The 25,223-nt window shown below is 70.3% G+C and overlaps 3 protein-coding genes across 8 annotated transcripts; 2 read left to right on the top strand and 1 right to left on the bottom strand.

Annotated features, from left to right (window-relative positions):
* Positions 1 to 7,825, bottom strand: ANKZF1 (ankyrin repeat and zinc finger peptidyl tRNA hydrolase 1). 3 transcript variants are annotated; one of them, XM_059727562.1, is made up of 16 exons: positions 7,735 to 7,825; positions 6,869 to 6,996; positions 6,593 to 6,693; positions 6,202 to 6,304; positions 5,675 to 5,862; positions 5,326 to 5,441; positions 4,861 to 5,014; positions 4,386 to 4,608; positions 2,873 to 2,968; positions 2,472 to 2,636; positions 2,288 to 2,386; positions 1,742 to 1,988; positions 1,349 to 1,460; positions 910 to 1,077; positions 747 to 817; positions 1 to 338 (listed from the first exon to the last, which is right to left on the bottom strand). In XM_059727562.1, exons 2-16 carry the CDS (start codon positions 6,981 to 6,983, stop codon positions 218 to 220), a joined length of 2,079 nt encoding a protein of 692 aa, XP_059583545.1. In that variant the 5' UTR covers positions 6,984 to 6,996; positions 7,735 to 7,825; the 3' UTR covers positions 1 to 217. The 3 variants fall into 3 exon arrangements, with proteins under 3 accessions (XP_059583545.1, XP_059583546.1, XP_059583544.1); XM_059727563.1 differs by lacking the exon at positions 7,735 to 7,825 and adding an exon at positions 7,208 to 7,624; XM_059727561.1 differs by lacking the exon at positions 7,735 to 7,825 and adding an exon at positions 7,421 to 7,619.
* A 98-nt stretch (positions 7,826 to 7,923) lies between these two features.
* On the top strand, positions 7,924 to 17,011 carry ATG9A (autophagy related 9A). 2 transcript variants are annotated; one of them, XM_059727559.1, is made up of 15 exons: positions 7,924 to 8,012; positions 8,340 to 8,494; positions 8,639 to 8,684; positions 8,866 to 8,928; positions 9,021 to 9,182; positions 9,446 to 9,587; positions 10,466 to 11,214; positions 11,547 to 11,700; positions 12,386 to 12,565; positions 13,230 to 13,475; positions 13,818 to 14,038; positions 14,295 to 14,412; positions 14,498 to 14,720; positions 14,899 to 15,041; positions 15,147 to 17,011. In XM_059727559.1, the coding sequence occupies exons 2-15, from the start codon at positions 8,392 to 8,394 to the stop codon at positions 15,150 to 15,152; spliced, it is 2,556 nt and encodes an 851-aa protein (XP_059583542.1). In that variant the 5' UTR covers positions 7,924 to 8,012; positions 8,340 to 8,391; the 3' UTR covers positions 15,153 to 17,011. The 2 variants fall into 2 exon arrangements, with proteins under 2 accessions (XP_059583542.1, XP_059583543.1); XM_059727560.1 differs by lacking the exon at positions 7,924 to 8,012 and having other exon boundaries at positions 8,284 to 8,494.
* A 468-nt stretch (positions 17,012 to 17,479) lies between these two features.
* Positions 17,480 to 25,207, top strand: ABCB6 (ATP binding cassette subfamily B member 6 (Langereis blood group)). Of its 3 annotated transcripts, XM_059727555.1 has the most exons (20): positions 17,480 to 17,515; positions 18,226 to 18,721; positions 19,484 to 19,621; positions 19,713 to 19,908; positions 20,021 to 20,113; positions 20,188 to 20,380; positions 20,570 to 20,691; positions 20,759 to 20,868; positions 20,949 to 21,014; positions 21,835 to 21,960; positions 22,045 to 22,121; positions 22,263 to 22,326; positions 22,882 to 22,967; positions 23,064 to 23,121; positions 23,401 to 23,505; positions 23,691 to 23,865; positions 24,032 to 24,144; positions 24,260 to 24,354; positions 24,720 to 24,788; positions 24,868 to 25,207. In XM_059727555.1, exons 2-20 carry the CDS (start codon positions 18,230 to 18,232, stop codon positions 24,989 to 24,991), a joined length of 2,502 nt encoding a protein of 833 aa, XP_059583538.1. In that variant the 5' UTR covers positions 17,480 to 17,515; positions 18,226 to 18,229; the 3' UTR covers positions 24,992 to 25,207. The 3 variants fall into 3 exon arrangements, with proteins under 3 accessions (XP_059583538.1, XP_059583536.1, XP_059583537.1); XM_059727553.1 differs by lacking the exon at positions 17,480 to 17,515 and having other exon boundaries at positions 17,586 to 18,721; positions 19,713 to 19,904; XM_059727554.1 differs by lacking the exon at positions 17,480 to 17,515 and having other exon boundaries at positions 18,168 to 18,721.
* Positions 25,208 to 25,223: the final 16 nt, after the last annotated feature.

Raw genomic sequence — 25,223 nt, 5'->3', positions numbered from 1 at the left:
TTCCGTGCACATGTGCATTTATTGGCCACAGATCACAGTGCAGAGCTGGCCCTAGGCACACGGCACGGGTGGCCCCGGGTCCAGCTGGGGCGTGAGGTTCCCCCAAATGAAGGGTCCTGGGCCTTTCCCCCTCCCCCAGCCTGCTCCCAGGCCCCAGCCCAGCCCCCTTGGGAGCTCTCCAGCAGGCCAGAGCCATCTCCGTTGGGTGGAGCTGGTGCTAGTGTGGGCCGGCCCGTGCCCTCCGGTGAGCCTGCAGGCAGGCGGTGGAGCAGAAGGCGCCGTCGAGGTAGTGGAAGGGCACACGGCCCAGCAGAGACTCGCCACACTGCCAGCAGCGCCTGTGGGGGCCGGAGAGCACGGCGTGGGCCAGGGCACTGGAGCAGCAACCCAGAGCCAGGGACCTTGTGGGAACGGGGCAAGGACAGGAGGGAGTGCATGGGGATCCCGGGAGAGGAGCTGAAAGGGCCTGGCCTGTTCAGCCCTGCCACGAGGGTAAGGAGCGGCAGCGCTGGGGGCCAGGGACTGGCCCAGCTGTGGGAGCCAAAGGGCAGCGCTGGCTCCGGAACCAATAAGCTGGCGCCAAGAAGCAGCGTCCAGCAGGACCCAGGGGAGAGAGAGAGAGAGGGCACAAGATGGAGCATGTGACGGCCCGGCCTGGAACCCCGTGGGAGCCGGAGCCAGGAGATTCCCACCCCACTCCCCTGCGCACGTGCGAGTGGGGCCGGGCCTGGAGCGGGGGCCGTTACCTGCAGTTGGCGAGTGCCGTGCTGGACTCCTGCAACTGTGCCGCCAGCCGCCGCTCAGCTGCCAGGGCCCTCTGCGGAGCAGAGCAAAGCAGAGGGGCATCAGCACCAGGGTGCGGGCCCTCTTCCGCCCGGCCGTGCCCTGCCCTACCCCACGGCTCCGCACCTTGTCGCGCTCGGGGAGGGCGGCGAAGCGCCGCTTCTCCTCCTCCTCTTGTTCCTGCCGCCGCTGCTCATCCCGCCGCACCTGCTCCCGCTGCCGCCGGCGCACCTGCTGCGCCCGCCGCCGCTCCAGCTGCTGCGCCTCCACCTCCGGCCTGAGCGGCGCTGGGACCTGCAGGCAGGCAGGTGAGGCCCGGAGCCCCCTCCCGGCAGCTCCAAGCAGCAGGGCACCGAGCCTCATGGCACGGCCTGTCGCCCCAGGGGCCCTGGGAGGTGGAGCCCAGGCCGCAGCAGCTGCTCTGCGCCAGGCCGGGCAAAGGAGGCGGCAAAACGGAGCTGGACGTGGACATGGTCTCCCCTGGCACGGGCCAAGCCCAGGAACGAGGGGGCCAGGGGTCTCTGGGCCCAGAGCCGGGCCCTGCTACAGGGACAGGGGCACTCACCTGGGCCTGGGCGTAGTCATAGCGGTCCGGCTGCTCCCCCGCGAAGCGGCGGAAGGCACTGCGGGTCGGCTTGTCGGCGCAGACGCAGTACGGGGGCTTCTCCCGCCCATCTCTGGGGACCGAGCACCAGTCCACTCAGGACCCCGATGGCACCGCCCAGCCTCTCCCACCCCATCTGTCGTGTCCCCCCCGTCTTCCTCCACACCTGCCCCAGGGCCCAGCCCCTGCTGAGCAAGCCCCAGAGGGACCCTGGCAGCTTGTCCCCCTCCCTGTGGCACCACCCTGCGGGGCAGGGGCTGCTCTGTCTGTGCACCTATCAGGGCCTGGCCAGGTACTGGGGAGAGGGAGTGATGCCATCTGCTTTGTGGGTGGTGGCAGCAAGGGGGCTTTTACCTGACCGTGGGGTCAGCGCCGGCCTCCAGCAGCAGCCGCACGGCCTCCCCCCGCCCTGCAGCCGCCGCCACGTGCAGCAGGGTGAAGCCGCCAGCGTGGATTGGCGCACTGAGCAGAGCGAGGAGCGCGGGGCCCCCAGGCTGCTCTGATGCACACACGGGGGCTCCCAGCAGGAGCCGCAGTGTCTCTGCGTCACCTGTCTTGCAGGCCGTGAACAGTGCGTCCCGCAGCTCGGTGAAGGCAGCTCCTGGCAGGGGGAGACATGGGGGTCACTAGCTGGACTCCCCACCCTGCATGGTGCTGAGACCCTCCGGGGCGCAGCTGGGAGCACTTGCCCAGCAGGACCCCCTGCAGCACCCCCCAGCTCCCCGCAGCCCCCAACTTGGTGCCAGAGCCAGGACCCCAGAGCACAAGGGCCCCGGGCCAGGAGCAGCCATAGGCAGCCAGCAGAGGAGCAGCCCACAAGAGGCACCAAGGCCTCATGCCCTGGGAACTCTGCCCCCGTCAGCAAAGCAGGATGGGGGTCCCAGGAGCGAGGGCACTCACCTCCTCCCTGGGACCCAGGCTCCACACTCGGGTTTGGCTGCTGTTGCGAGGCCTCCGGGCCATCAGCGCCTCCCGGCTCCTCGGAGCATGGCTCCGATCCTGGAAGGGGCAAGCAGAGGGTGTTAGATATGTGCCCTCCTGCCCCAAGTCCCCCCCCTCCCGGGAACCCTGATTCCATCCTCACCTCCAGCCATTCGCTGCCCCTTCCTCTTCCTCCTCCGGCGGCGCCGGGGCATCACCTCGAACTCCCGGAGTGCCAGAGTCCCCAGCGTCACCTCCACTGTCTCCAGTTCCCCCGACAGGCTCCCCCCCTCTGCATCTGCATCCTCATCCTCCTCTTCCGACGGGGCTGCGGGGGGCAAAACAGCTGGGGCTGGGCTCCAATCACGGCTCCCCTCCGAGCTCTCCCTGCCAGCCTGGGGCACGATCTGGGGGAACCAGTCCCTCCTGCCCCTGCTGAAACGTGCCCTCTGGCAGTTGGGACCCACGAGGCTGCCCGGGGCAGGGCTGGCACTGACAGCCCCTGCTGAGGTCCAGACTCCCCCTGCCCCTGCCCGCTGGACCCCACCCTGCAGCTGCACTCACCCTGTGGAGCCTCCTCCTGCTCCACCCCAGCCCGCGGCACCTTCCTCCAAGCCTTCCGGGGGGAGCTGGTGAGATCGGCCGCCGATGTGTCCTTCCCTGTGGGGCAGTAGCACAGGGGTTACAGGGGCCACAGGGCTGGGACCAGCAACCCGGATCCCCCCAGCCTGCAGCCCTGGGGTCAGGTGTGGAGGCTGCTAGGACATCAGAGCTGCCCTGCACTGGTTCGGACCGAGGTCTGCCCTGACCTGCCCCCCGGGACCTCTGCAGACCCCAGAGCTTGTCATGGGGCTGCACAGTGCAGCCTGCCTCCACTGCAGCAGCCTGGGGGATGCCAAACTAGTCCACTTTTGATCCGCCCAGTGCTACCAGCTCTGCACCAGCGGCTCCACAACCTCCCTAGCCTGCCTTTGTGTCCCACCCAACATCAAGCGCCGAGACAGGCTCGACACGGATGAGGGTATACAGTGGACAAGCCTGTATATTCCACCCTGATCCTGTGAGCCACTGGGACCTCAGCTAGTGACTCCTGTCCAGAGCCATGGCCACGGACGTGTCTGGCGCAACTCTCAGACGCCTCCAACCCTTGCCTCTGCCACGAGCAGAGAGAGACCCCGGTGCATGCATCCCTGGAGCGCGTCAGGCTGCAGCCCCTGCGCTGCCTCCTCCACCACCTCCGGTCAGGCTCTAGCTGCGCCATTCCCCATGCCTGTTTATTGATGCACTCCCCATTTGCGGCCCCCTGGCCTCCTAGGCAACCTCCTCCTGGCCCAGGACAGTTTGGCCATGCTTTTACCAGGAAGGCGGCTTTGGCCGGGGGTCCCCGGAGGCTGCGGGTCTGCTCTGTCCCTCGTCTGATCCCATCTCTGGGCACAGCATCACCGAGCAGCGTCTGCCAGCTCCTTGAACCCATCCGAGGGCCAGTGGGGGCTGTGCGGCACACGCTGCCCCCTCGTTATAAACCTGTAACCTCACTCTTGTCCCTGTTCTTTTTTTAGTTGTCCCAGGAAACCAGCTGCTATGTCTTCACCGGCCTCTCTCCAGCGAGCCGTCTAATATTACTCGGTGGGCCCAGGCCCCCGCCCAGGGGCATTACGCAAAGGCCCATGTAAACAGAGCAGCAGACAGCGGAGCTGGAAGGGAGAAGACTGGATCCGAGCAGGGTCTTCCCTTGTTCCTCTCCCCCTGGCAACCTCCAGCATCCAGGATCCAGGCAGCTCTGATACAGAGTCCCCCATCCAGCGTCTCTCTTGGACTGCCCAGGCCTGGCCTCGTGAGTCTCTCCTCCTAGGGAAGCCCCTTCATAGACCCCAGCCTCCTTGCTGCCCTCCTCTAGGCAGCAAAAGCAGAGACGAGGGGTTGGGGTGAGTCGACCACTCCCATACCACCCCCGGGGGGAAGCCGGTAGCCTCCCATCCCTGGCCAGAGCAGAGGATGAAGGATGAGGCTGGCACTGCTGGAGGCCGGACAGGGCAGAGGTCAGGATCGAAGGCAGCCCCTTCCGCCCAGGACTCACCGTAGACCTGGAGGGTGGCCAGGGCGCTGTGCACACGCTGCACCTCGCGGAAGGTGGCCCGGCGGGTGCTGAGGGGCACGTGGTAGACGTGCGGGGAGGCCCGGGGCAGCAGGGGACTCCGGCCGCCGAGAAGCAGGGCGCGGGCAGCGCGGGGGGCGCGTAGGAAGATGCGCTGGGCACCCTGCAGGTGTGGCTCCCAGCTGGCCAGCAGCTCCTGGATGTCCTGCGGGGCAGAGCGAGAGTGCTCAGGAGCTCCCAGGAACTGCACCCCAGCTCTAAAAGCTGAGGGTGGTGGGAGGTTTCCCCCCAGGCAGCAACCAGGAGACCGGGGGGTCACTACCAGAGCCTGGGGCAGAGGGGGACACGGTCCTCCACCGGATAGGGGTACGGATGGCCCCCCGTGCACCCATCCCTGCCGTCTAGGCTCCTGCCCCGTTCCCTGTGCCAGACCTCTCCTGCCCCCGCGCTCACCCACCTTGAGCAGCGCGGCCTCGTTGTAGCGCCGCAGGGAGGCGCCGGCAGATCGGGGGATGCAGCCGGGGGCCTGGGCGTCCCGCAGCCCCTGGGCCGTGCCACGCCGCGCCCGCACCGTGTAGCGATGGAAAGTTTTGTGCTCCAGCACCTGGGACCTGCAGAGAGCGAAGCGCTGACGTCCCTCAAGCCCGGCCAGACCCCAAGAGATGCCAGCTGGGGGGCCTGGATGCCCGATTCTTCTTCCCAGCTCCGTGAGCTGGGAGGCACTGGCCCCAGGAAGGGGGAGCTGGGGGCATGGGGCAGGGATGGGGCCCAGCCAGACTAAAGAGCTCCGTGGCGCAGGGAGCCACAGGCTGGACCCTAGCTGCATCCCTGGGACCCGCCAGGGAGGGGGGGGGGTCCCAAATCATAGCCCAGGCTCTCCTCACCGGTGGGGTCCCCAGAGGCCGCTTCGCCCTGCACTCACCCCCGGAAGACGGCACCGGCGAAGTGCCCGCCGCCTAGCATCAGCACGACCCAGCAGGTGTCCGGGCTGAGGCCCCGCAGAGCCGCCACCAGGTCCTCGGGCTCCTCGCTCCTGCCCTGCCACACCGAGCCTGCTGTGAGCGGCTGGCAGCGCACCCGGGCACCAGGCACCCCTGCCCTCCCGCCGCAATGCAGCCGAGGCCACGGGGAGCAGCCCCGGGACACGCAAGGCCCAGGAACAGCCGCAGACCCAACCGGGCTTGCCCCTCTCCCAGGTCCTGCAGAGTCGGCATGAGCAGGGCTGAGGCCACGGGGGAGACGGGGCGCCGGGGTCACAGCGTGTCACTTGCCTGGGCAGCGCTCAGCACGCAGCGGTAGGCGGCCAGAAGCTGGCCCTGGGCGTTGCGGAACAGCACCTTGTGGGAGCGCCGGCCCTGGGGGGGCTCTGGCCGGCCGCCCCGGGGAGGGGACACGTCCGAGTCACTGCTGGAATCGGAGCTGGAGCCAGAGCCCGAGCCGGAGATGCTGGAGACGTCCCCTGCGAAGACCCAGAGTCGCTGCCGGTTGTGGGGGCAGCGCAGGGACCGCCTTGGGCAGACCCACCCCCTCCACAGCCCCTGGGGACGCAGTACCCCCCCCCCCCAGCCCCTGCCCTGTGCCTGCTGCGGGGTCCCTGCAGGCTCCCCCGATACCCCTGTGCAGCACAGGCCACCGGGACGGCAGCAGGTAGGTCCAGGGGGAAGGTTGTTCCCCCTGCAACGGCCACAGCAGCTGCCAGGGGGAGGGGAGCGGCACGGACACCGGGCGGGGTCACAGGGCACCCCCAGCCCCAGCACCCCCCCCCACCCCGTGGCCCACAGCCCGGCCCTGCTCTCACCGGCCCCCGTCCGGTCCTCGAACTCCTCGGCCGTGAGCGCCCGGCGCCCGCGCAGCCGCTGCTTCAGGTTGAAGCGGTGCCAGTCCAGGCGGTAATGCTCCGTCTGCAGGGAACCGACGGGGTGAGGCCCCTCCAGCCCCCGCGGGCAGCCGGGGGCCACTGCAAGACCCCCCCCAACCCCCAACTGCCAGGTGACAGGAAGGAGCTGCAGCTTCGTTCCAGGGAGGTTATTCTCCTCCCGCTGCCCCACGTCGAGCCCCCCGAGGCGCCAGGGCTGCGCCTGCCCGTGCCAGTGCTGCTGCCAGGACTCAGCCCCGCAGGGTCCTGGCTGGAGGCTCACGCTGCCGGGGGGGCCAGGCAGGGATCTGCCCCCGGCCCTGGCTCCGCTCACCTGCTCCTCCCGGCTGTCGAAGGCCTGGGCGCAGGCGGAGCAGCACATCCGGTCCGACACCTCGGCCGCGCCGCGGGGCCTCTCCCCGTTGGCCGGTGCCTCTGAAACCGGGAGAAGCTCAGGGGGGGGCGGCGCGGGCTCCCCGGGGAGGGGCCATGGGCCGGGAGGACCCCAAACCCCGCTGGCCGGCACCGCAGGGGAGTCGCCGCAGCCCCGTGCCTCAGTTTCCCCCTCCCCATTAGGGCGGCTGTGCCCCGCGCGGCCCCAGCAGCTCACCGGCGGCGCGGGCGGGCGGCGCGTCCGGGGGGGCCCCGTGCACCAGGCAGAGCCCGCGCAGCAGGGCGGGGTCCTGGGCGGCCTCGAACACGCAGCGGGTCTCGGGCGGCTGCATCGCGGCCCCGGCACTGCGGACACGGCAGAGCGCGGCGGTGACGGGCGGCCACGTGGCGTCAGGGATCTGCCCCCGCGGCCTTGGCCCCGCCCCCACCACAGCCCACACTGCTGGGGGTGGATCCTATGTCCTGATTGGTCAGGGGAACCTGGGGGGATCCTGCACATAGCGGAGCAGCAACCCCGGAGAGCCCACTCGTCCCAGGGCAGGGGTGGGTCCCGCACCCTATTGGTCAGCGCTGCACGACTCAGGGCAATGAGTGGCTCCCACGCCCACACTGGCCAGCAGACAGAGAGATCCTACACCCCATTGGTTAGGGCTGGCAAAGGATCCCATGTTCCCCGTGGTCAGTGCCGGAGGGAGAGGATCCCACACCCCATTGGCCAGGGCGGTGAGGGGATCCAGCACTCTATTGGCCAGGGCTGCAGGGGACTCACAGGTTCCCATTGGCTAGAGATGTAGGAGGGTCCCACACCCCAGTGGTCAGCCCTGGGGGGATCCCACACCCCATTGGTCAGTGCTAGAAGGGGGGATCCCGCACCCCATTGGTCAGGGCGGCAGGGCGCTCGCACATTCCCATTGGTCAGTGACATCGGAGGATCCCACACCCCATTGGTCAGTGCTGGGAGGCGACCCCCACCCCATTGGCCAGGGCGGCGGCCCCACTCGCCATTGGCCGGCAGCTCTCAGCCCCCCCCACCCCGCCCCGGTTGCCCAGGTGACGCCCCCCCCCCCGCGGGGCCGCACTCACGTGCTCGCAGCATGCACAGCGGAAGGGACGCCCCCAACCCGGAAGCCACTCCGAAAGCACCACTCGTCACTTCCGCCCCGCTACGGCGGGCCCGCCGGACCAACCACTTGGTCCCGCCCCGCGGCTCGGCCTTTTCCCCGCATTGGCCCGCTGAGACCCCGCCCCCGGCCTCCGATTGGCCGCGGGGAGCGTCCGCCCGGTCTGAGTGACAGGGAGGCCGCGGCCCGGGCTGGGGCAGGGAGGGGGCGGCCGGGGTCCGGACCGGGGAGACCGCGCAGGTGAGGGGGGGCCGCGCCCGGGACGCGGGGCAGCGGGCACCGGCGCACGGAGGGGTTCAACAGGCCCGGGTTGTGGGGGGGCACACCCGGGCAGCCCCTGCCCCCCCGCCACGGGCACGGAGGGGCTAAACGGCCCCGGCAGCGCTGGGGGACGAAGGGGTTAAATAGCCCCGGGGGGGGCAGCAGCCTCTGCCCCCCCTTACTCCTGACCCTTGCCCCCCCCCCCCCCGGCAGCGCTGGGGGCACGAGGGGGTTAAGCAGCCTGGGCAGCCCCTACCCCCCCTCACCCCCGCATCGCCCTTGACCCCTGACCCCTGCCCTGGCCAGGTCCCCCGCGGTGCTCGATGCGGGGGGGCGCGGCGGGGTCGGCGGGGGCGACATGGCGCACTTCGACACGGAGTACCAGCGCCTGGAGGCCTCCTACAACGAGTCCCCGCCCGGCGAGGAGGACCTGCTGGTGCACGTGCCCGAGGGCAGCAAGTGTGAGTGCGGGGCGGGGCGGGGCGGGGCGGCACCCTGGGGTGCCCGCGATGGGGGTGGGGGGCAGCCCCGAGTAGGGCGGGAGGGTCCACGGGGGGAGGGGGGGGTGCACCTGCTCTGAGCACCCGCCTCCTCGTCCCCCGCAGCTCCCTGGCATCACATCGAGAACCTGGACCTCTTCTTCTCTCGCATATCCTCCTCGCGCCCGCGGCGCCGCCTCGCCTGCCTCGCCTGGCTTGGCCTCGCCTGCCTTGCCTGGGCGGTCCCGGGGGGGGGCGGTCCCAGGGGGGCGGGCGGGGGTCAGGGTGGGGGCTGCTGGGCTGTCGGGGTCGGGGTCGCCCGCCGGCTGTTCTCCTTGACGCCACCCGCACATCTACAACCTGCACCAGAAGAACGGCTTCACCTGCATGTTCATCGGGGAGATCTTCGAGCTCATGTGAGTGCGGGGCCAGGCCGGGCCGGGGCCGCCCGCGCGGGGGGTGCCCGGGGCCCTTTGCCGGCTGCCTCACGCCCGCCCTGCCCCCGCAGGCAGTTCATCTTCGTGGTGGCCTTCACCACCTTCCTGCTCAGCTGCGTGGACTATGACATCCTGTTCGCCAACAAGATGGTGAACCACAGCCAGCACCCCAGCGAGCCCAGCAAGGTGACGCTGCCTGATGCCTTCCTGCCGCCCCACGTCTGCAGCGCCAGGTGCGGGCGGCCCCGGCCCTGGCCCCTCTCCCCCAGAGCTCCTGGGGGGCGCGGGGCGCAGCCGGACGTGGAGGAGGTGGTAGGAAGGGCCTGGGGGTGGCTGCAGCACGGGCGTGGCACTGACCGACACGGCCCGTCCAGCCCGTTGTGATCCACCTGGGCACGCCCGGGACGTGTCGTCTCGAGTGGCGCCCCGCGTGTCGGGGCAGGCGGGTGGGCGCGCAGGGCAGTGCCTGGCAGCTGAGCTGTCCCCTCTCCCCCAGGATCCAGGAGAACAGCTTCCTCATCTGCATCCTGGTGGTGGCGAGCGTCTTCTGGGTGCATCGCCTCGTCAAGTTCATCTACAACATCTGCTGCTACTGGGAGATCCACTCCTTCTACATCAACGCTCTCAAGATCCCCATGGTGGGTGCCCGGCTCGGGGGGTCGATCGCAGCTGCTGCCCCCTGCCCCTGTGGTCCTCTGGACCCCTCCCAGGGGTTACGAAACAGCCTCACGGCCTGTGCGAAGGCTCCAAGTGCCCCTGCCCACACCATCCCCCGCCGCCTGCAGCTATCTGCTCCCCGCCCTGCCAGCGTTTAATTAGGGACCGGCTTTTCCCTGGTGGGTCACAGCCTCGTTAGCATTAACGAGCTTATCCTCATGCCATCCCTGGGCGGAGGACAGCGTGACTATCCCAATTTCCTCATAGAAGCAGCTGAGCTGGCCATGGGCACGTGGCATCTGACGCAGCCTGGGGTCGAAGCTTGCTCTGCCTCCACTCCCCAAATCGCTCCTAGGATCAAGGCAGCGCCTGAAGGGCACAGCTGGGTTCTGCCTGGGATGACCTTGTTGTTCTGACGAGCGTCAAGAGCTTTGCAACCACTTTAGGGGGTGGCCCGTGTCCGCTGGGGACGGGGGAGGCCGGGTCCTGCTCCCAGCTCTGCCCTGGGCTCCGGGGGCACCGAACAAGCCCTGTCCTCTCCCTGCTACTCTCTGCCAGTCGTGGCCCCTCGAGGTGGGAGACCTGGACCTCAGGCTGGGGACTGCCAGGGCCTTCCTTGTGCCCCCAGGCAGCCGAGGTCTCAGAGCTGCCATGTGCCCACGGGTGCGGTGCTCACGCACGCGGCACCCAAGGATGTCTCTCCTGTCAGCCCAGCGTGGGTTGCAGAGTGGGAACGAGCCTCCGGCCTCATCTGCTGCAGGGGTGTCGGTGCCCAGCCCAGTGGTTGGGGGAGCTCTTGGCCAGGGCAGGGAGCCCGTTCCCCTGGGCCTGCAGACACTGATGCCTCACTCCCCAACAGGCCACACTGCCCTACTTCACGTGGCAGGAGGTGCAGGCGCGCATCGTGCAGATCCAGAAGGAGCACCAGATCTGCATCCACAAGAAGGAGCTGACGGAGCTGGACGTCTACCACCGCATCTTGCGCTTCAAGAACTACATGGTGGCCATGGTGAACAAGTCGCTGCTGCCCGTGCGCTTCCGCTTGCCGCTGCTGGGCGACACTGTCTTCTACACGCGCGGCCTCAAGTACAACTTCGAGCTCATCTTCTTCTGGGGGCCTGGCTCGCTCTTCGAGAACGAGTGGAGCCTGAAGGCCGAGTACAAGCGAGCTGGGCACCGCCTGGAGCTGGCTGATAAGCTCAGCACCCGCATCCTCTGGATCGGCATCGCCAACTTCCTGCTCTGCCCCCTTATCCTCATCTGGCAGATCCTCTACGCCTTCTTCAGCTACACCGAGATCCTCAAGCGGGAGCCGGGCAGCCTGGGCGCCCGCTGCTGGTCGCTTTATGGCCGCTGCTACCTGCGCCACTTCAACGAGCTGGACCACGAGCTCCACTCGCGCCTCAGCAAGGGCTACAAGGCAGCCTCCAAGTACATGAACTGCTTCATCTCGCCCCTGCTCACCATCGTGGCCAAGAACGTGGCCTTCTTCGCCGGCTCCATCCTGGCCGTGCTTATTGCCCTCACCATCTATGATGAGGACGTGCTGGCCGTGGAACACGTGCTCACTACTGTCACGCTGCTGGGTGTTGGCGTCACCATCTGCCGGTGAGGGGCCGGGCGGGTGTGGGCTTTGGGACTGCAACGGGGGTGCAGCTGCTGGGCACCCTGGCACGGTCTCCAGGGCTGGCCAATGGGCCTCACTGCTACAAAATCAGGATCCTTGTCCATTGGTGCCTGGCAGCTCTGGGCCTGCTCTGCATGTGGGTGCAGCGCCCTTGGCACGGTGCTGGGAGGCTGAGGCACTGGCACGGGCATGTGCTAGGATCTGTGGGACGGGGTGGGTTGCTGGCTGAGCCTGGTGGGAGCCTCCGGGGCAGGGGACGGGGAGCTCACCCAGCAGGTCCCTGAGGCCAGTGTCCTGTGTCCCGGCCCTGCAGGTCCTTCATCCCTGACCAGCACCTGGTGTTCTGCCCACAGCAGCTGCTGCGGGTCATCCTCGCACACATCCACTACATGCCCGACCACTGGCAGGGCAACGCGCATCGCTATGAGACCCGCGACGAGTTCGCGCAGCTCTTCCAGTACAAGGCGGTGAGCTGGGGGTGGGGATGGGGAGGGGCAGGGGCCAGAGCTGGGGGGCAAAGTGTCTCGATCCCCAAGGCCAGGCGTCCTTGGGGGCTGGGGCTGTCCCCAGAGGAAGGGTTGGGGTGGGGGATGGGGTCAGGGGAGGAGCACAGGACTTGCAGTAAGTTCACTTTGGATCTTGGGAAATGCCTTGCTGCCCGAGCAGGGCGGCCGCGGGGAGACCCCAGGGTCAGGGGACACTGCAGCAAGGGGGTTCCAAGGAGAGGCTGGACGGGCGCTGGGCAGGAGGGTCGAGGCGCAGCGATGTCTGTCTGTGGTCTGCGGGGGGTGGGGGGTGTCCCAGGCAGAGTTGTGCTGGCCCTCGCCCCCCCCGCGCAGCAGCAGGACGTTGGCGGCTGTGGCCCCCCTGTATCTGGGGGGCAGGGGCAATGCCCGGGACTGGCGGGGGCAACGGTGTTGTGCAGCTCCAAGGTTGCACACGGGGTTCATCTGGGGGGCTTGGATGGGGACAGATCCTGCCTTGGGCTGGATGTGGCCCCTGCCAGACCTCCGGCTCTGAGATTCCCTCTGAGGTGACGCTGGAGCCGCAGTGCGATGACTCCGGAGGGGCAGGGTCTCTTCGGTGGAGACTTCATCTTTGACCGTATTGGCTGCCTGTGGCCGTAGCCCTGAGCCTGTGTCCCCCACCCAGGTCTTTATCCTGGAGGAGCTGCTGAGCCCGATCGTGACGCCGCTGATCCTCATCTTCTGCCTGCGCCCCAAGTCCCTGGAGATCATCGACTTCTTCCGCAACTTCACGGTGGAGGTGGTGGGAGTGGGCGACACCTGCTCCTTCGCCCAGATGGACGTACGCCAGCACGGACACCCCGCGGTATGGCCAGCATGTTGCCCCTTCCCTCGCCCCGCAGGGGTTTGGTGCAGGGCCTGAAAGCAGCCGGAAGTCCTCAGACAGGCTATGGAGGGCAGCCATCCCAGCATACACTGCAATCAAGCTACTCGCAGTGCATGCCAGGAGCTGTAATCTGGGTGTCTTAATTAACATGCAGAGAACGGAGGTGGGGGATGGGTGGTGCTGGGCTAGGAGCCAGTCCGACCAGCCGCTTGGACTGGGTAGGGCAGGGCAGGGCAGGGCAGCACAGCACCTTCCAGACCGACTGGGCCTACGGGCAGTCAGTCTCTAAGGTGCCACCCAGCCATGTCTTCCGCTGGCCTGTAAACCAGTCATGCAAACCGCTCAGCGCAGCTGTTTAGCTAAGAACCAAGCTATCAACATTGCAATTAACTCATTACATTAATGAACTTTGTCCTCGAATGCCCGGGAGTGCTGCCTTTGCTGCCAGCATCCTAGAGCCCCAGTCACCTTGTCGGGGAGAGGGGCAGGGCGTAGGAGGGGATCCAGCATGCCACTCAGAGTGGGCAGCCCCTCGGGGATGTTTCCCGGGCGCAGCATGTTGGCATGGGTGCTGTGTCCCTCAGCGAGGGCAGGGGCAGGGGCAGGGGCAGGGCAGAGCCCTCATCCTCCCATTGCTCTGCAGTGGATGTCGGCGGGGAAGACGGAGGCCTCCATCTATCAGCAGGCGGAGGATGGGAAAACAGAGCTGTCGCTCATGCACTTTGCCATCACCAATCCGCGCTGGCAGCCACCCCGCGAGAGCACGGCCTTCATCGGCTTCCTCAAGGAGCGGGTGCACCGGGAAAGCAGCGTGGTGCTGGCGCAACAGGCTGGGCTGCCTGACAACGCCCTCTTCACCTCCATCCAGTCCCTGCAGTCCGAGTCCGAGGTGCCTGCGATGGCGGGGGACGGGGCTCCAGCTGTGCCTGGGCGCTGGCTGCCCCTATGGGCAACAGAAAATGGGGAAACCTGAGCTGTGTAGGGTGCACGAGGCCAGCTCAGCACTCAAGGCAGCCTGGGCCTGAGCTCAGCTCGGCTTAGACCGGGGCTGGGGTTATGGAGGGGCTGGAGTAGGGGGCTAGGACTGGCCGGGCAGTCGTGGGGATGGCACCCAGGGGCCTCTGAGTGAGACCGGGCAGGGGGAGGGCAGGGCTCTGGTGCTCTGCTGCAGTGCCACAGGTAGTTTCCCTCTGCCCCAGGCCATGACCCCCTCTCCCTCTGCCTGCCACAGCCTCACAGCCTGATCGCCAACGTCATTGCGGGCTCCTCGGTACTGGGCTTCCATGCGGGCCGCGAGGCACCGGCCTCTCACCACCGCTCCGAGGTCACCTCTGCCCCGCGCACCTTTTCCCCGCTGCAGTCCACCCAGCAGCCCCACGGCACCTTCCAGGCAGTGGGGGCCCATGCAGACGGGCTCCAGCCCCGGGCCGGCAGCACCATGACGGCTTCAGGGTAAGGGCAGTGGCCTTGGGCACCGGGGGGGTTGGGGGGGGGTGATGCAGTGCCAGGCTCTGGTGCTGCCATCGGGCAGAGGTGGATGGGGGTGTGCCCATGGAGTCAGATGGGCTGGCACATGTGGCCCTGGCCTGGAGGCTGCTTGGGGGCTCTCCAGGTGCCAGGGGTGGCACCGTGCAGGCCCCTGGGGCCAGCAGGAGCACGGGGGGTTCTGGGGACCAGGGCGTCACCTCTGCTCTTGGCCCGGCTGCAGTGCGGACGCCCGGACGGTGAGCTCGGGGAGCAGTGCCTGGGAGGGGCAGCTGCAGAGCATGATCCTGTCGGAGTATGCCTCCACTGAGATGAGCCTCCATGCACTCTACATGCACGAGGTGAGCTGGGGGCCAGGGCAGGGGCCTGAGCCCTGTGGGCGAGCAGGGAGTCCCGGGCCTGATGCACCGTCCTGCCGCCCTGCAGCTCCACAAGCAGCACGCGCAGCTGGAGCCTGAGCGGCACGTGTGGCACCGGCGGGAGAGTGACGAGAGCGGGGAGAGCGCCCAGGAGGAGGCAGACGCACAGCGGGGCCCTGGTGGCACCATCCCACGCTCCGCCAGCTACCCCTTCTCCTCACCGCGCCCGCCCACCGAGGAGGCCACTACGCTGCAGATGGGCTTCCAGCGCCGCTACGGGGGCATCACAGGTGCGGCCTCCTAGCCCGTCCCCAGGAGCCATGACTCCTGTGGCAGTGTGCAGGGTGGCAGTGTGCCCACAGCCTAGCTGCAGTGACAGGAGCAGGTGGGGGGTCACTGGGGATGGGGGCTACGGTTTGCAGGCCTGCTGCCCCGTGGCAGACCCCCTGATGGCTCCTCTCCCCGCAGACCCGGGCACGGTGCACAGAGCCCCATCGCACTTCTCCCGCCTGCCGCTTGGTGGCTGGGCTGAGGACGGGCAGCCTGCGCGCCACCCCGAGCCGGTGCCCGAGGAGAGCTCGGAGGACGAGCTCCCACCGCAGGTGCACAAGGTACGAACCCACTGGCATGAGCACAGCCAGCCTGGCGCCTGGAGGGGCGCGACCCCTGGCAGTGCAGCTGGGGGGGTCACGATCGCCTATGTCTCTTCCCACCAGGTGTAGCTCTGGGGGCTGAGGATCCCATCCTGAGGGTTTGTGGACTGGGAGCCGCCGGACTGTGGGCGTGGGACCGCCCGGGCCCCGTCTCCCATCCCGCAGGGCGCAGGTCAGCCAGGGCTCCTCTGTGCCCATGTCACCGCCACGGGGACGGGGCCGCTGCTCCGGCGCCTCCTGTACAGACGCGCGTCGAGCTGGCGCCACTGACTCGTGTAGGGTGAATGCGTGTGTGAGTACATACGTGTGCCGTGTCCGCCTTTGTGTCGTCCGTGTCGGAGAGACCGTCCAAGACCTGCGCCGACTGCACGGACCCTGCCAGCAGCCAATGCCCTGGGCCTGGCGCTGGAGGGGTTGGACGGCTCCACTTGCCGGGGGGGGCAGTTCCAGCTGTCCTGCTGCCTGGCCTGAGGCCACCAGTGCCACGGCCCCCGGCGGGGGAGGGGGCAGGATGGCGCCTGCACTGGCTATTTCTGTACCGCGGTTGCAGCGCCCATGACCTTGTGGAGGATCAAGCTGGAGCCCGTGGCCGTGGGAGCAGCCCGCCTGCCCCCGCAGCAAAGCTCGTCCAGTGCCGGAGCCCGGGTGCGAGCAGGGCACTGTCCACCCGTGGCCCCGCACCTTATCCCCCCGCCCGCGCATGCCAAAGCCCCGAGGCTGCTGGACTGCTCCTGCCTGGCTCCGCGCCCCCCTCCATGCCCTTCCAAGAGGGGAGCGGGCCAAGAGCATCGTCCGCCCCTGCACGGTGAGGGGCCCTGGGCCGGCAGCGCCCACCCCCAGTTGGCAGCAGCATCCCCTGCCTGGGCTGGACCCTTCCCTGCTCCCAACCCGGCCCACTGCATTGCCAAAGACCCCCCTCCAGGCTGCTTCTGCTCTCAGACCCACTGCCTGCTGCCCCCCCAACAGATGCCCCAGGGCCCCATGCATGCATCCAGTCCCTCTCCCCTGCCCCCCAGCTCCCAGCACCGCATCGCTCCCCTCCCCTCCCCTCACTTGGGTCCGGGCTGTTCCTGCCCCGGCAGAGGCTGAGGGTCCCTTGCTGGGGCAGGGCCTGGCACCTCTCCCCAGGAGCCATTGCAGTGGCTGCTATGGAGACAGCATCCCAGGCTGCACATGATGCTGGGGGTGGTGGCAGGAGCTGTCGGTCTCCAAGGCAACAGCCCCTGGGGCAGCTGGGCCCCTTGTGGAGGGTGGAGGGGGACCTGACCCCCCACAAGCACCAGATGGGGGCTGAGGGGATCCTGCAGGACCCCCGTGTCCTGGCCTGACTTACTGACTGTGCCTCGGTTTCCCCTGCCCCTTCCCCCTTCCCCGGCCACTGGGGCGGGAGCAGCACCGCTGCAGGGTGCCCGGTGCTGCTGTGATTCCCCCCCCCCCCCCCCCCCCACAGCCCAGCTGTGCCCTGCCCCGGCCCCACCAGCAAACGGGGGCACAGGCCTGTGCCTGGCCCCTTGCTGGGGGGGTCTCGGGGACAGGCCTCTGGCAAGGGCCTGCCTGGGCGCGCTGCGGGCTGGGAGCCGTAGCCCGGCAGCTCCCCGGGCAGTCCTGGGGTGACCGCTGCCTCGGGTTGGGGCTGGGGCCGGGACTGAACCTGGGGCGTCGGGACGCCTGGCTTCTGTCCTGGCTCTGCCCTGGGCTGGGCTTCGTGGCCCCCCGCGCCCCCTGGGCACCTCCTGGGCTGGGGGCAGCTGGGGGGGGGGTTCAGGGCAGACCCAGGGCGTGGCCTGCCCATGGGGGGGGGCCGGGGGCCGCCACGCGTGTGCTTGTCGTCTGTGTGCCGTGTGCATGGCCAGCTGCCCCGGGTGCGGGAGCGGGTCCGCGCCCGTCTCTGTACAGCCGCGCAGCCGTCAATAAAGGGGTACATCGCTCTCGCCGCCTCTGCCTGTCTCTGGGGGCCTGTTGCGGCGTGCGCGGGGGCCAGCCCTGCTCCGTGCGGCCGGGGGGGGGCTCCACGTGGCTGTGGGCCCAGCCTCGGCGTGGCGCTTCGTGGCCAGCCGCCCTGACCGCGCCGGGGGGAGGCCAGGCCGGAGCCTCGGCCCCGCGGAGACCGGGTGGGGATGAGCCCGGCTTGGGGGCGCGAGCCACGGGTGGCCCAGTGCTGCCCCCTCCCCTCCCCGTGGGAGCCCCCCGGTGCCCCGAGGGCTCAGCTAGGCACCCCCCCCCGGGGGGCACAGCGCGGGCACAGAGCAGTGTGGTCACGGGGCGGTAGGGTCACAGGTCAGTCGGGCCACGGGCAGGGGGGTGGGTTTGGGCCCGATCCTCGCGCAGGACCACGCGTGGGGGCGGGAGCCGGGATGCGGCGGCGCTAGGACCCGGCGGGCGCGCGGGGCGGGGCGGGGCGGGGCGGGCGCTGCGGCCGGGCCGGGCGGCAGGTGAGCGCGCGGGGCGGGGGGCGATCGCGGGCACGCGCGGGGGCTCCGCGGACCCCGGGGGCGGCCGCACGCGTGTGTGTGCCCGTGCGTACGTGCGTGCGCGTGTGCCCGGGCCGGGCCGGGCCGGGCCGGGCTGGGGGTGCGTGTGCTGGTGCTCGCGTGTTACCCCCCCCCACGCCGTGCGTGTGCCCCGCCGGGCCCGGCTGTGTGTGCACGCCTGCCCGCCCCGCACACGCACACGCCGGCCACCTTTGCACGTGGGGGAAGGGCCGGCTCACACCTCGCAGCCCTTTGCACGCCCCGCGCCCGTGCTCTCGCACCTGTGTGCGTGCCCAGAGCAGCGTGCACTCGCGCACACGCTCACATCCACCTGCGAGTGTGTGGGCCCGGCCTGCATTTGCACACACCAGTGCCCCCATGCTCACACCCTTGCAAGCGTATACCCAGACCAGCACGCGTTTGCACGCATGCTCTCACCCACCACGTGGGAGCCCGTGTGCCCAGTCCACATTTGCACACACCAGCGGCCCTGTGCTCACACCTATGCACATGTACGCTCAGACCCGTGTGCATTTGCACACGTGCTCACAGTCTCAGACAAGTGCGTGAGCCCAGCCTGCGTTTGCACGCACCGGCGCCCGCGTCCTCACGCCCGTGCGGGGTCTCGTCCACCCCGGGCGTGCTCACGGCGCCGCGCGCCCCTCCCGCAGGACGATGGCGCTGGGCGGCTACTGCGAGGACGACGCGTCGCTGGCGCAGGCCTGGGCCCAAGGCGGCTTCGCGCCCTGCTTCTACTTCACGCTGGTGCCGGCGGCACCGCTGGGCCTGTGCCTGCCCCTGGGCGCCCTGCAGGCCGCGCGCCACGCTCGCCCGCCCGGCCCGCGCCACGCGCCGCGCTCCCGCCTCTACCGCGCGCAGCTGCTGCTGTCCCTGCTGCTGGCGGCGCTGCCCCTGGGCGCGCTGCTCTGGGACGTGGCGGGCGCCGCGCGGGTCTACGGCTACGCCGTGCTGCACGCCGCGCTCTCCGCCGCCGGCTGGGCCGCGGCCGCCGCGCTGCTGCTGCTGGAGCGCGCCCGGGCGCCGGCGGGGGGGCACGGCGCCGCGCTGCTGCTCTTCTGGGCCCTCGCCTTCGCCGCGGAGAACCTGGCGCTCGTGTCCTGGCGCAGCCCGCGCTGGTGGTGGGGGCTGCGCGACGAGCGCCAGAAGGTGGGTCGCGGGCAGGGGTCACCGGGGGGCGGGGGTCACAGGCAACGTGGGGGTCAGGGGTCATGGGTGGGTCAGGGGTCACTGGCAGGACGGAGCCCAGGGGGCTGTTGGGGGAGGGGTAGCACAGGGGGCCTGCAGTGATGGTGGGGGAGGGCCTGTGCAGTGTTGCAGTGCGGGGGAGGGGTCAGTGCAGTGGTGCTGTGTGGGTGGGGGAGGGGCTGTGCAGCCGGCGGGGGGGAGGGGTCTGCGCAATGCTGGAGGTGGGGGACGGTGCGGGGGGGGGGGGGGGCGGCACCCTGGGTTTGTGCCGAGTCAGCTGCAGGGCCCAGCCTGGGCTTCCTCCATTTTGCTGAGTCATGGGGGGGGGGCAGAGCCATCCAGCAAGAGCCCGCCCCCACAGCCCTGGAGCAGCCCCCCCTGCCTGCCCCCCCAGCATGAGCACCGGTAGCCCCAGCCTGGCCCTGGGGGGGGCTGTCCCCCCCACCCCTTCACACCCTGTGGGGGGGAGGCAGCCCCAGACAGGACACTGCAGGCAGGGCAGTGCTGTGACCCCCCCCCCCCCCCAATTCCCCCAGCCTGAGGGCTCTTCCCCTCTCTGCCCCCCACAAAGGTCCTGGCCTGGGGGGGCAGGAAGCAGTGGGGGCACTGGGAGGGTCGGGGGGGCAGTGGGTTGAGGGGCAGCTGGGCCAGGGCTGGGGGCGGGGGCTCTGGGCGAGCGGGGTGGGGTGGGGGGGTCGTGCGGGCTGACGCCGGGCCCTGCAGGTGCAGCTGGGCCTGTGGGCGCTGCGCTACGTGGCCTCCTTCGCCCTCTTCGTGCTGGGCCTGAAGGCGCCGGGGCTGCCGCCGAAGCCGCGCCAGCTGCTGATCAACCAGGACGAGGCGGATGCGGAGCCCACCCAGGTGCTGCCCCCTCCCCGCGGCGCCCCCGGCCCCCGACCCCGCTCTGGGGCAGGCGGGACCCGCTGACCCCGCCGCCCCCTTCTCCCCGCAGCCGCTGCTGGGGCCCGGGGCCCGGGGCCGGGGCCGCTCCACGTGGCAGGGGCTGCGGCACAAGCTGGGGCTGCTGCTGCCCCTGGTGTGGCCGCGCGGCAGCCGGCGCCTGCAGGGCCTGGCGCTGCTCTGCCTGCTGCTGCTGGGGCTGGAGCGCGTCGTCAACCTCTTCGTGCCGCTCTGCTACCGCAACGTGGGTGAGCGGCGCCGGGGGGGCGCGGGGGGCGCTGGCCGTGCTGTGCCGGACCGCTCCCCAGGGCCGCCTGGCGGTGCCAGCCCTGACCACCCCCCCGCCCCCGGTCTCCGTAGTGAACGAGCTGACCGCGGCGGCCCCGTGGCACGTGCTGGCCTGGACCGTCTGCACCTACGTGGCCCTCAAGTTCCTGCAGGGCGGTGGCGCCGGTGAGTCGGGGGCAGGGGTTGGCAAGGGGGGCGGGGGTCTGGCCGGGGCCGCGCTGACGCCCCCACGCCCGCAGGCTCCACGGGCTTCGTGAGCAACCTGCGGTCGTTCCTGTGGGTGCGGGTGCAGCAGTTCACCACGCGCCGCGTGCAGCTGCGGCTCTTCGCCCACCTGCACGGGCTGGCGCTGCGCTGGCACCTGGGGCGCCGCACCGGCGAGGTCCTGCGCAGCGTCGACCGCGGCACCGCCAGCGCCAACAGCCTGCTCAGGTGGGCGGGGCCAGTTTGGGATGTGGCCTCTGGTACTAGGGGGTGGGGCCACCTGGGGGTGTGGCATCAAATGGTGGCAGTGTGGGGGCCCCCGCCCCCCCCAGCCTCCCCGGGGTCCTGGCTCCCTGCCGTGCCCTGGGGGAGGGGAGGAGCCCCCAGGCCAACACCTCCGCCCCCACCCTGGTGCAGCTACGTGGTGTTCAGCATCGCGCCCACCGTGGCCGACATCGTCATCGGCATCGTCTACTTCACCTCGGCCTTCAACGCCTGGTTCGGCCTCATCGTCTTCCTCTGCATGAGCCTCTACCTCAGTGAGTGCCGGCGCCGGGGGGGGCGGGGGGACCTGGGGGGCCCGGGTGACACGCACCGTCCCCGCAGCGCTGACCATCCTGCTGACCGAGTGGAGGACGCGTTTCCGGCGGGACATGAACACGCGGGACAACGAGGCCAAGTCCCGCGCCGTGGACTCGCTGCTCAACTTCGAGACGGTAACGGCGCTGGGGGGCCTGGCGTGGTGCGGGGGCCGCGCGGGGCCGGGCCGTGGAGCTGACCGCGGCGTGTCTCGCAGGTGAAGTACTACAACGCCGAGAGCTACGAGGTCGACCGGTTCAACGCCGCCATCCTAAAGTACCAGGTGATGCGGCACGAGGGCCAGGGCCGCGGCGCTCAGGGACGGGCCCCTTCCCTTGGCGGGGCCCTTGGCCGCCGACCCGAGACACGCACGCGACCCATGAGCCGTGGCCCCCGGCCGCCCTGCGGGGAGCAGTGGGAGCTGGGTCGAGGGCTGTGACCCCCGTCTGGGACACGGCCGAGTATCGGTGATGCCCCCGCGCGCAGGGACGAGCTCTGGTCCCCCTGCTCGGCCGGGCCCTGCGGCGCCACGGTGCGGCGTCATCTGCGCTGGCTGCGGGGGCTGGAGGGACGACGGGCTTCGTGCCACTGGGACGGGGGACGGTTTGGGATGGGTTACGCAATGGTTTGTTGCTGCCCAGAAGGGTAACGGCATCCCGGGCTGCATTGGGAGGAGCGGTGCCAGCAGATGGAGGGAGGTGATCCTTCCCCTCTATTTGGCGTGGGGAGGCCACATCTGGAGTGCTGCGTCCAGCTGTGGCCCCCGCTGCAGAAAGGACGTGGACAAGTTGGAGAGGGAGTGCAGAGGAGGGCGATGGAAGTGGTTGTGGGGCTGGGGGACAGGACTGGTGCGGAGAGGCTGGGGGACTGGGCTGATTGAGTCTGCAGAAGGGAAGACCGAGGGGGATTTGATAGCAGCCTTCACCTCCCTGCAGGGGCCAGGGCTGGAGCCTTGTCCCCACGGGGCTGGTGCCCCCCGCCCTGCCGCTTCCCGGGGCTCGGGGCTGGCCTGCATGGGGTCCGCAGGCCCCTTCCCCTGGGGGGGGCCCGGAGCTGGTGGGGGGGCCGCCTCTCACGGAGACGTCCCTTCTCCCCCGGCCCAGAGCTCGGAGTGGAAGGTGAACGCGTCGCTGGCCCTGCTCAACCAGACCCAGAACCTGGTCATCGGCCTGGGGCTGCTGGCCGGGTCCCTGCTCTGCGCCTACTTCGTCACCGAGGGCAAGCTCCAGGTGCGCCCCGGCCCGGCCCGGCCCGGCCCCTGCTCCCCGACCCCTGGCCCTACCCCGGCCCGCCTCTGACCCCGTCTCTCGCAGGTGGGTGACTTCGTGCTGTTCGGCACCTACATCATCCAGCTCTACACGCCGCTCAACTGGTTCGGCACCTACTACAGGTGAGGGGGCAGCGCTGGCCGGGCACGGACTGCCTGGCCTTGGAGCCGCCCGGCTGCGCTGGGCCGGGCCCTTGCTCGGTCCCGGGTGCGGGACCCCCGGCCCTGCGGGTCCCCCATGAGCACCTGCCTCTGCCCGCACAGGATGATCCAGAGCTCCTTCATCGACATGGAGAACATGTTCGACCTCCTCAACGAGGAGCAGGAGGTGGGTGCCCACCATGCTCCGCCCCCATCCCTAGCCCTGCCCCAGCCCTCTTGCCCCACCCCCATTCCTACTTCCAGCCCTATTGCCCCCCAGGTTTCTAAGACCCCACTTCAATCCCTAGTCCCATCTCTAACCTTAAAGCCTCACCCCGATCCCTAGCCCCACCCAGCCCTATTGCCCCTCCCCCAACCCTGTTGCCCCCCCAGGTTCCTAAGGCCCCGCCCCAATCCTTAGCCCCACCCAGCGCTATTGCCTCACCCACATTCCTATTGCCCCACCCCACTTCCTAGTCCCGCCCCCAACAGTATTCTCCCCCAGGTTCCTGAAGCCCCACCCCCAGTCCCTAGCCCCACCCCATCCCTGTTGCCCCGCCCCCTGCGCTGCCCCCCAGGACCAGCAGCTCCCTTCCCCCGAGAGATGGGCAAGGCCCCCCCCCCGCCACGGCTCCCTCTGCCCCGCGTGGCCGGTCTGTGGGGCGTGGCGCTCCGGCCGTCCGGGGAGAGGGAGGCCCGGGGCGGCCGTGCCGGCCTCTGAGCCAGCATCGCCGCCCGGCAGGTGAAGGACGCGGTGAACGCCGGGGACCTGCGCTTCCAGGCCGGCCGCGTCGAGTTTGAGAACGTGCACTTCAGCTATGTGGACGGGTGAGGGGGCGCGGGCGGGCGCGGGGGCGGGCAGGTGCGGGCCCGGGCCCTGCCAGCTGCCCCCAGGGCTGGGACTGACCCCCCACCCACCCCCAGGAAGGAAATCCTGCAGGACGTGTCCTTCTCGGTGATGCCTGGACAGACCCTGGCGCTGGTGAGCGCGGCCCGGGGGGGCCTGGCTGCGGGTGGGGGCTGCCGGCACCGGTCCAGGCCGTGGGGGGGCCCCGGACACAGGTCTTGCCCCTGCTGAGCCACAGCCCACGGTGCCCGGGGCAGCAGGGGTGGGATCCCCAGGCTGGGGGGCAGGGTCAGTTGGCCCCCCACAGCGGCTGGGGCAGGGCCCATGGTTTGGCCATGCCTGCGGGGGCAAGGGCAGTGTCCCTGGCCAGCCGTGACCCCGGCCCTGCCCGGCTCTCCCGTGTCCGCGCGCCAGGTGGGCCCGTCGGGCTCGGGGAAGACGACCGTCCTGCGCTTGCTCTTCCGCTTCTACGACGTGGGCAGCGGCTGCGTCCGCATCGACGGCCAGGACATCGCCAAGGTCAGCGCCGCCACGGCCGTCCCGGGTTCTCCCGAGCGGGTCTCCCTCCCTCCGTCCCTCCACCGCCCCGTCTGCGCCAGCCCCAGCCCCAGCCCCAGCTGTCCAGCCGGGGCGGGGAGTCCCCGGGGCGCACGGGGGCTGGAGGTGCCTGGGCACAGGCGCGGCTGACGGCCGGCTGCGGGCAGGTGCGCCAGGCCTCGCTGCGCGCCCACGTGGGCGTGGTGCCGCAGGACACGGTGCTCTTCAACGACTCCATCGCCAACAACATCCGCTACGGCCGCGTCGGCGCCACCGACCAGGACGTGCAGGCAGCCGCCCGCGCCGCCGACATCCACGACCGCATCCTCTCCTTCCCCGACGGTGAGGCCGGACGCCCACGGGCGCGGGGCGGGCACCCGGGGGCTGCGCAGGGCTGTGGGGGGGATGCTGGGATGGGGCCCCAAGGGTGTTGGGGGGATGCAGCTGGGAGCCACCTCCCTTGCCCACAAGCCCACCCGGGCACGGTGATGCCTGGCTGTGCCCGCAGGCTACGACACGCAGGTGGGCGAGCGCGGCCTGAAGCTGAGCGGAGGCGAGAAGCAGCGCGTGGCCATTGCCCGCACCCTCCTCAAGGACCCCGGCATCATCCTGCTGGATGAGGTAAGGGCGACTCGTCCCCTTCCTGTCAAGCCGTGGCCTCTGTGCCGGCCGTGCCTGCTCTGCGGCTCGGTGCCACGTGGCTGCGTGGCCCCCACGTGTGTCCCTGCGGCTCCAGGCGACGTCGGCGCTGGACACGGAGACGGAGCGCAACATCCAGGCGTCGCTGGCCCAGGTCTGCGCCAACCGCACCACCATCGTGGTGGCCCACAGGTGCGTGGTCGGGGCGTGGGGGTGGGCTGGGGCTAGAGGGGCTACCCTGTTCCAGCCTGGCGGGGGAGCCCAGCGCGGCCCCTCCCAGGACTGGGGTGCAGCACCCGCGGGAGGCTGAGACGCGGGCTCAGGTCCCTGTTGGCATCTGGCTGGGAAAATAGGGGTGCTCCCCCAGCCCACCCCGGTGCTTGTGGGGAGACACGTCTGCACTTCCCGAGCAGGGCAGCCGTAGGGGAGGTGCCAGGGCTGGGGGGTCCGAGGAGAGACTGCTGCAGTCTTCCCATGCAGTGTCACAGGCACAGCGGGGTGCTCGGAGCAGGGCCGGGCGCTGGGCCCTTAGTCCAAGGTCTCTCCTGGCCCCTCAGACTCTCCACTGTGGTGGGCGCGGACCAGATCCTGGTGCTCAAGGACGGGCGCGTCGTGGAGCGAGGCAGGTGAGGCCCCCCCGCCCGCGTTGCTGCTTCCCGCCACCCCCCAGCTCTGCCAGGAGCCTCACGCTGCGCGTCCCCACAGGCATGAGGACCTGGTGCGCCGCGGCGGCATGTACGCCGGGATGTGGCTGCAGCAGCAGGCTGGTGCCGACACCGACGCTGAGAGCAAGGACTGCGGCACCGAGAAGGACCCAGCGCCGCCCTGACAGCGCGGCGCCCGCGGGGGCTGCTTGCACGTCGCACAGGGGCCGGCGCGTCCCCGCGGCCGCCTGGGAAGTGTCCTGGGCTGGGCTGGGCTGGGGAGGGGTGCGGTGCCGCTCAGGGCTCCTGCCAGCCCGTGGTAGGGGCAGCGCCCGGCCCAGGCACGGCGGGGGGCTGCGCAGTCTGTACCTGCCACGTCTGATTGAACCTGTCGTCTCCGACCGTTTGCTGTGAGTT

This window comes from Alligator mississippiensis, chromosome 4, assembly GCF_030867095.1.
Source record: "Alligator mississippiensis isolate rAllMis1 chromosome 4, rAllMis1, whole genome shotgun sequence".
Taxonomy (NCBI): domain Eukaryota; kingdom Metazoa; phylum Chordata; order Crocodylia; family Alligatoridae; genus Alligator; species Alligator mississippiensis.
Note: the sequence above shows the minus strand (reverse complement) of the source record. Positions and strands in the feature narration are given on the sequence as shown.

Excerpts from the sequence above, each read along its gene's own strand:
- ATG9A (XM_059727559.1), top strand. The coding sequence starts at position 8,392 with ATGGCGCACTTCGACACGGAGTACCAGCGCCTGGAGGCCTCCTACAAC. Across the intron at positions 9,183-9,445 it reads CCCCACGTCTGCAGCGCCAG|GATCCAGGAGAACAGCTTCC; the intron begins GTGCGGGCGGCC and ends CCTCTCCCCCAG. Across the intron at positions 9,588-10,465 it reads ACGCTCTCAAGATCCCCATG|GCCACACTGCCCTACTTCAC; the intron begins GTGGGTGCCCGG and ends ACTCCCCAACAG.
- ANKZF1 (XM_059727561.1), bottom strand. The coding sequence starts at position 7,494 with ATGGGGTGTGGGATCCCCCCAGGGCTGACCACTGGGGTGTGGGACCCT. Across the intron at positions 6,305-6,592 it reads TCGACAGCCGGGAGGAGCAG|ACGGAGCATTACCGCCTGGA; the intron begins GTGAGCGGAGCC and ends GGTTCCCTGCAG. Across the intron at positions 5,863-6,201 it reads CGAGGACCGGACGGGGGCCG|GGGACGTCTCCAGCATCTCC; the intron begins GTGAGAGCAGGG and ends GGGTCTTCGCAG.
- ABCB6 (XM_059727553.1), top strand. The coding sequence starts at position 17,983 with ATGCTCTCACCCACCACGTGGGAGCCCGTGTGCCCAGTCCACATTTGC. Across the intron at positions 18,722-19,483 it reads TGCGCGACGAGCGCCAGAAG|GTGCAGCTGGGCCTGTGGGC; the intron begins GTGGGTCGCGGG and ends CGGGCCCTGCAG. Across the intron at positions 24,355-24,719 it reads ACCATCGTGGTGGCCCACAG|ACTCTCCACTGTGGTGGGCG; the intron begins GTGCGTGGTCGG and ends CTGGCCCCTCAG.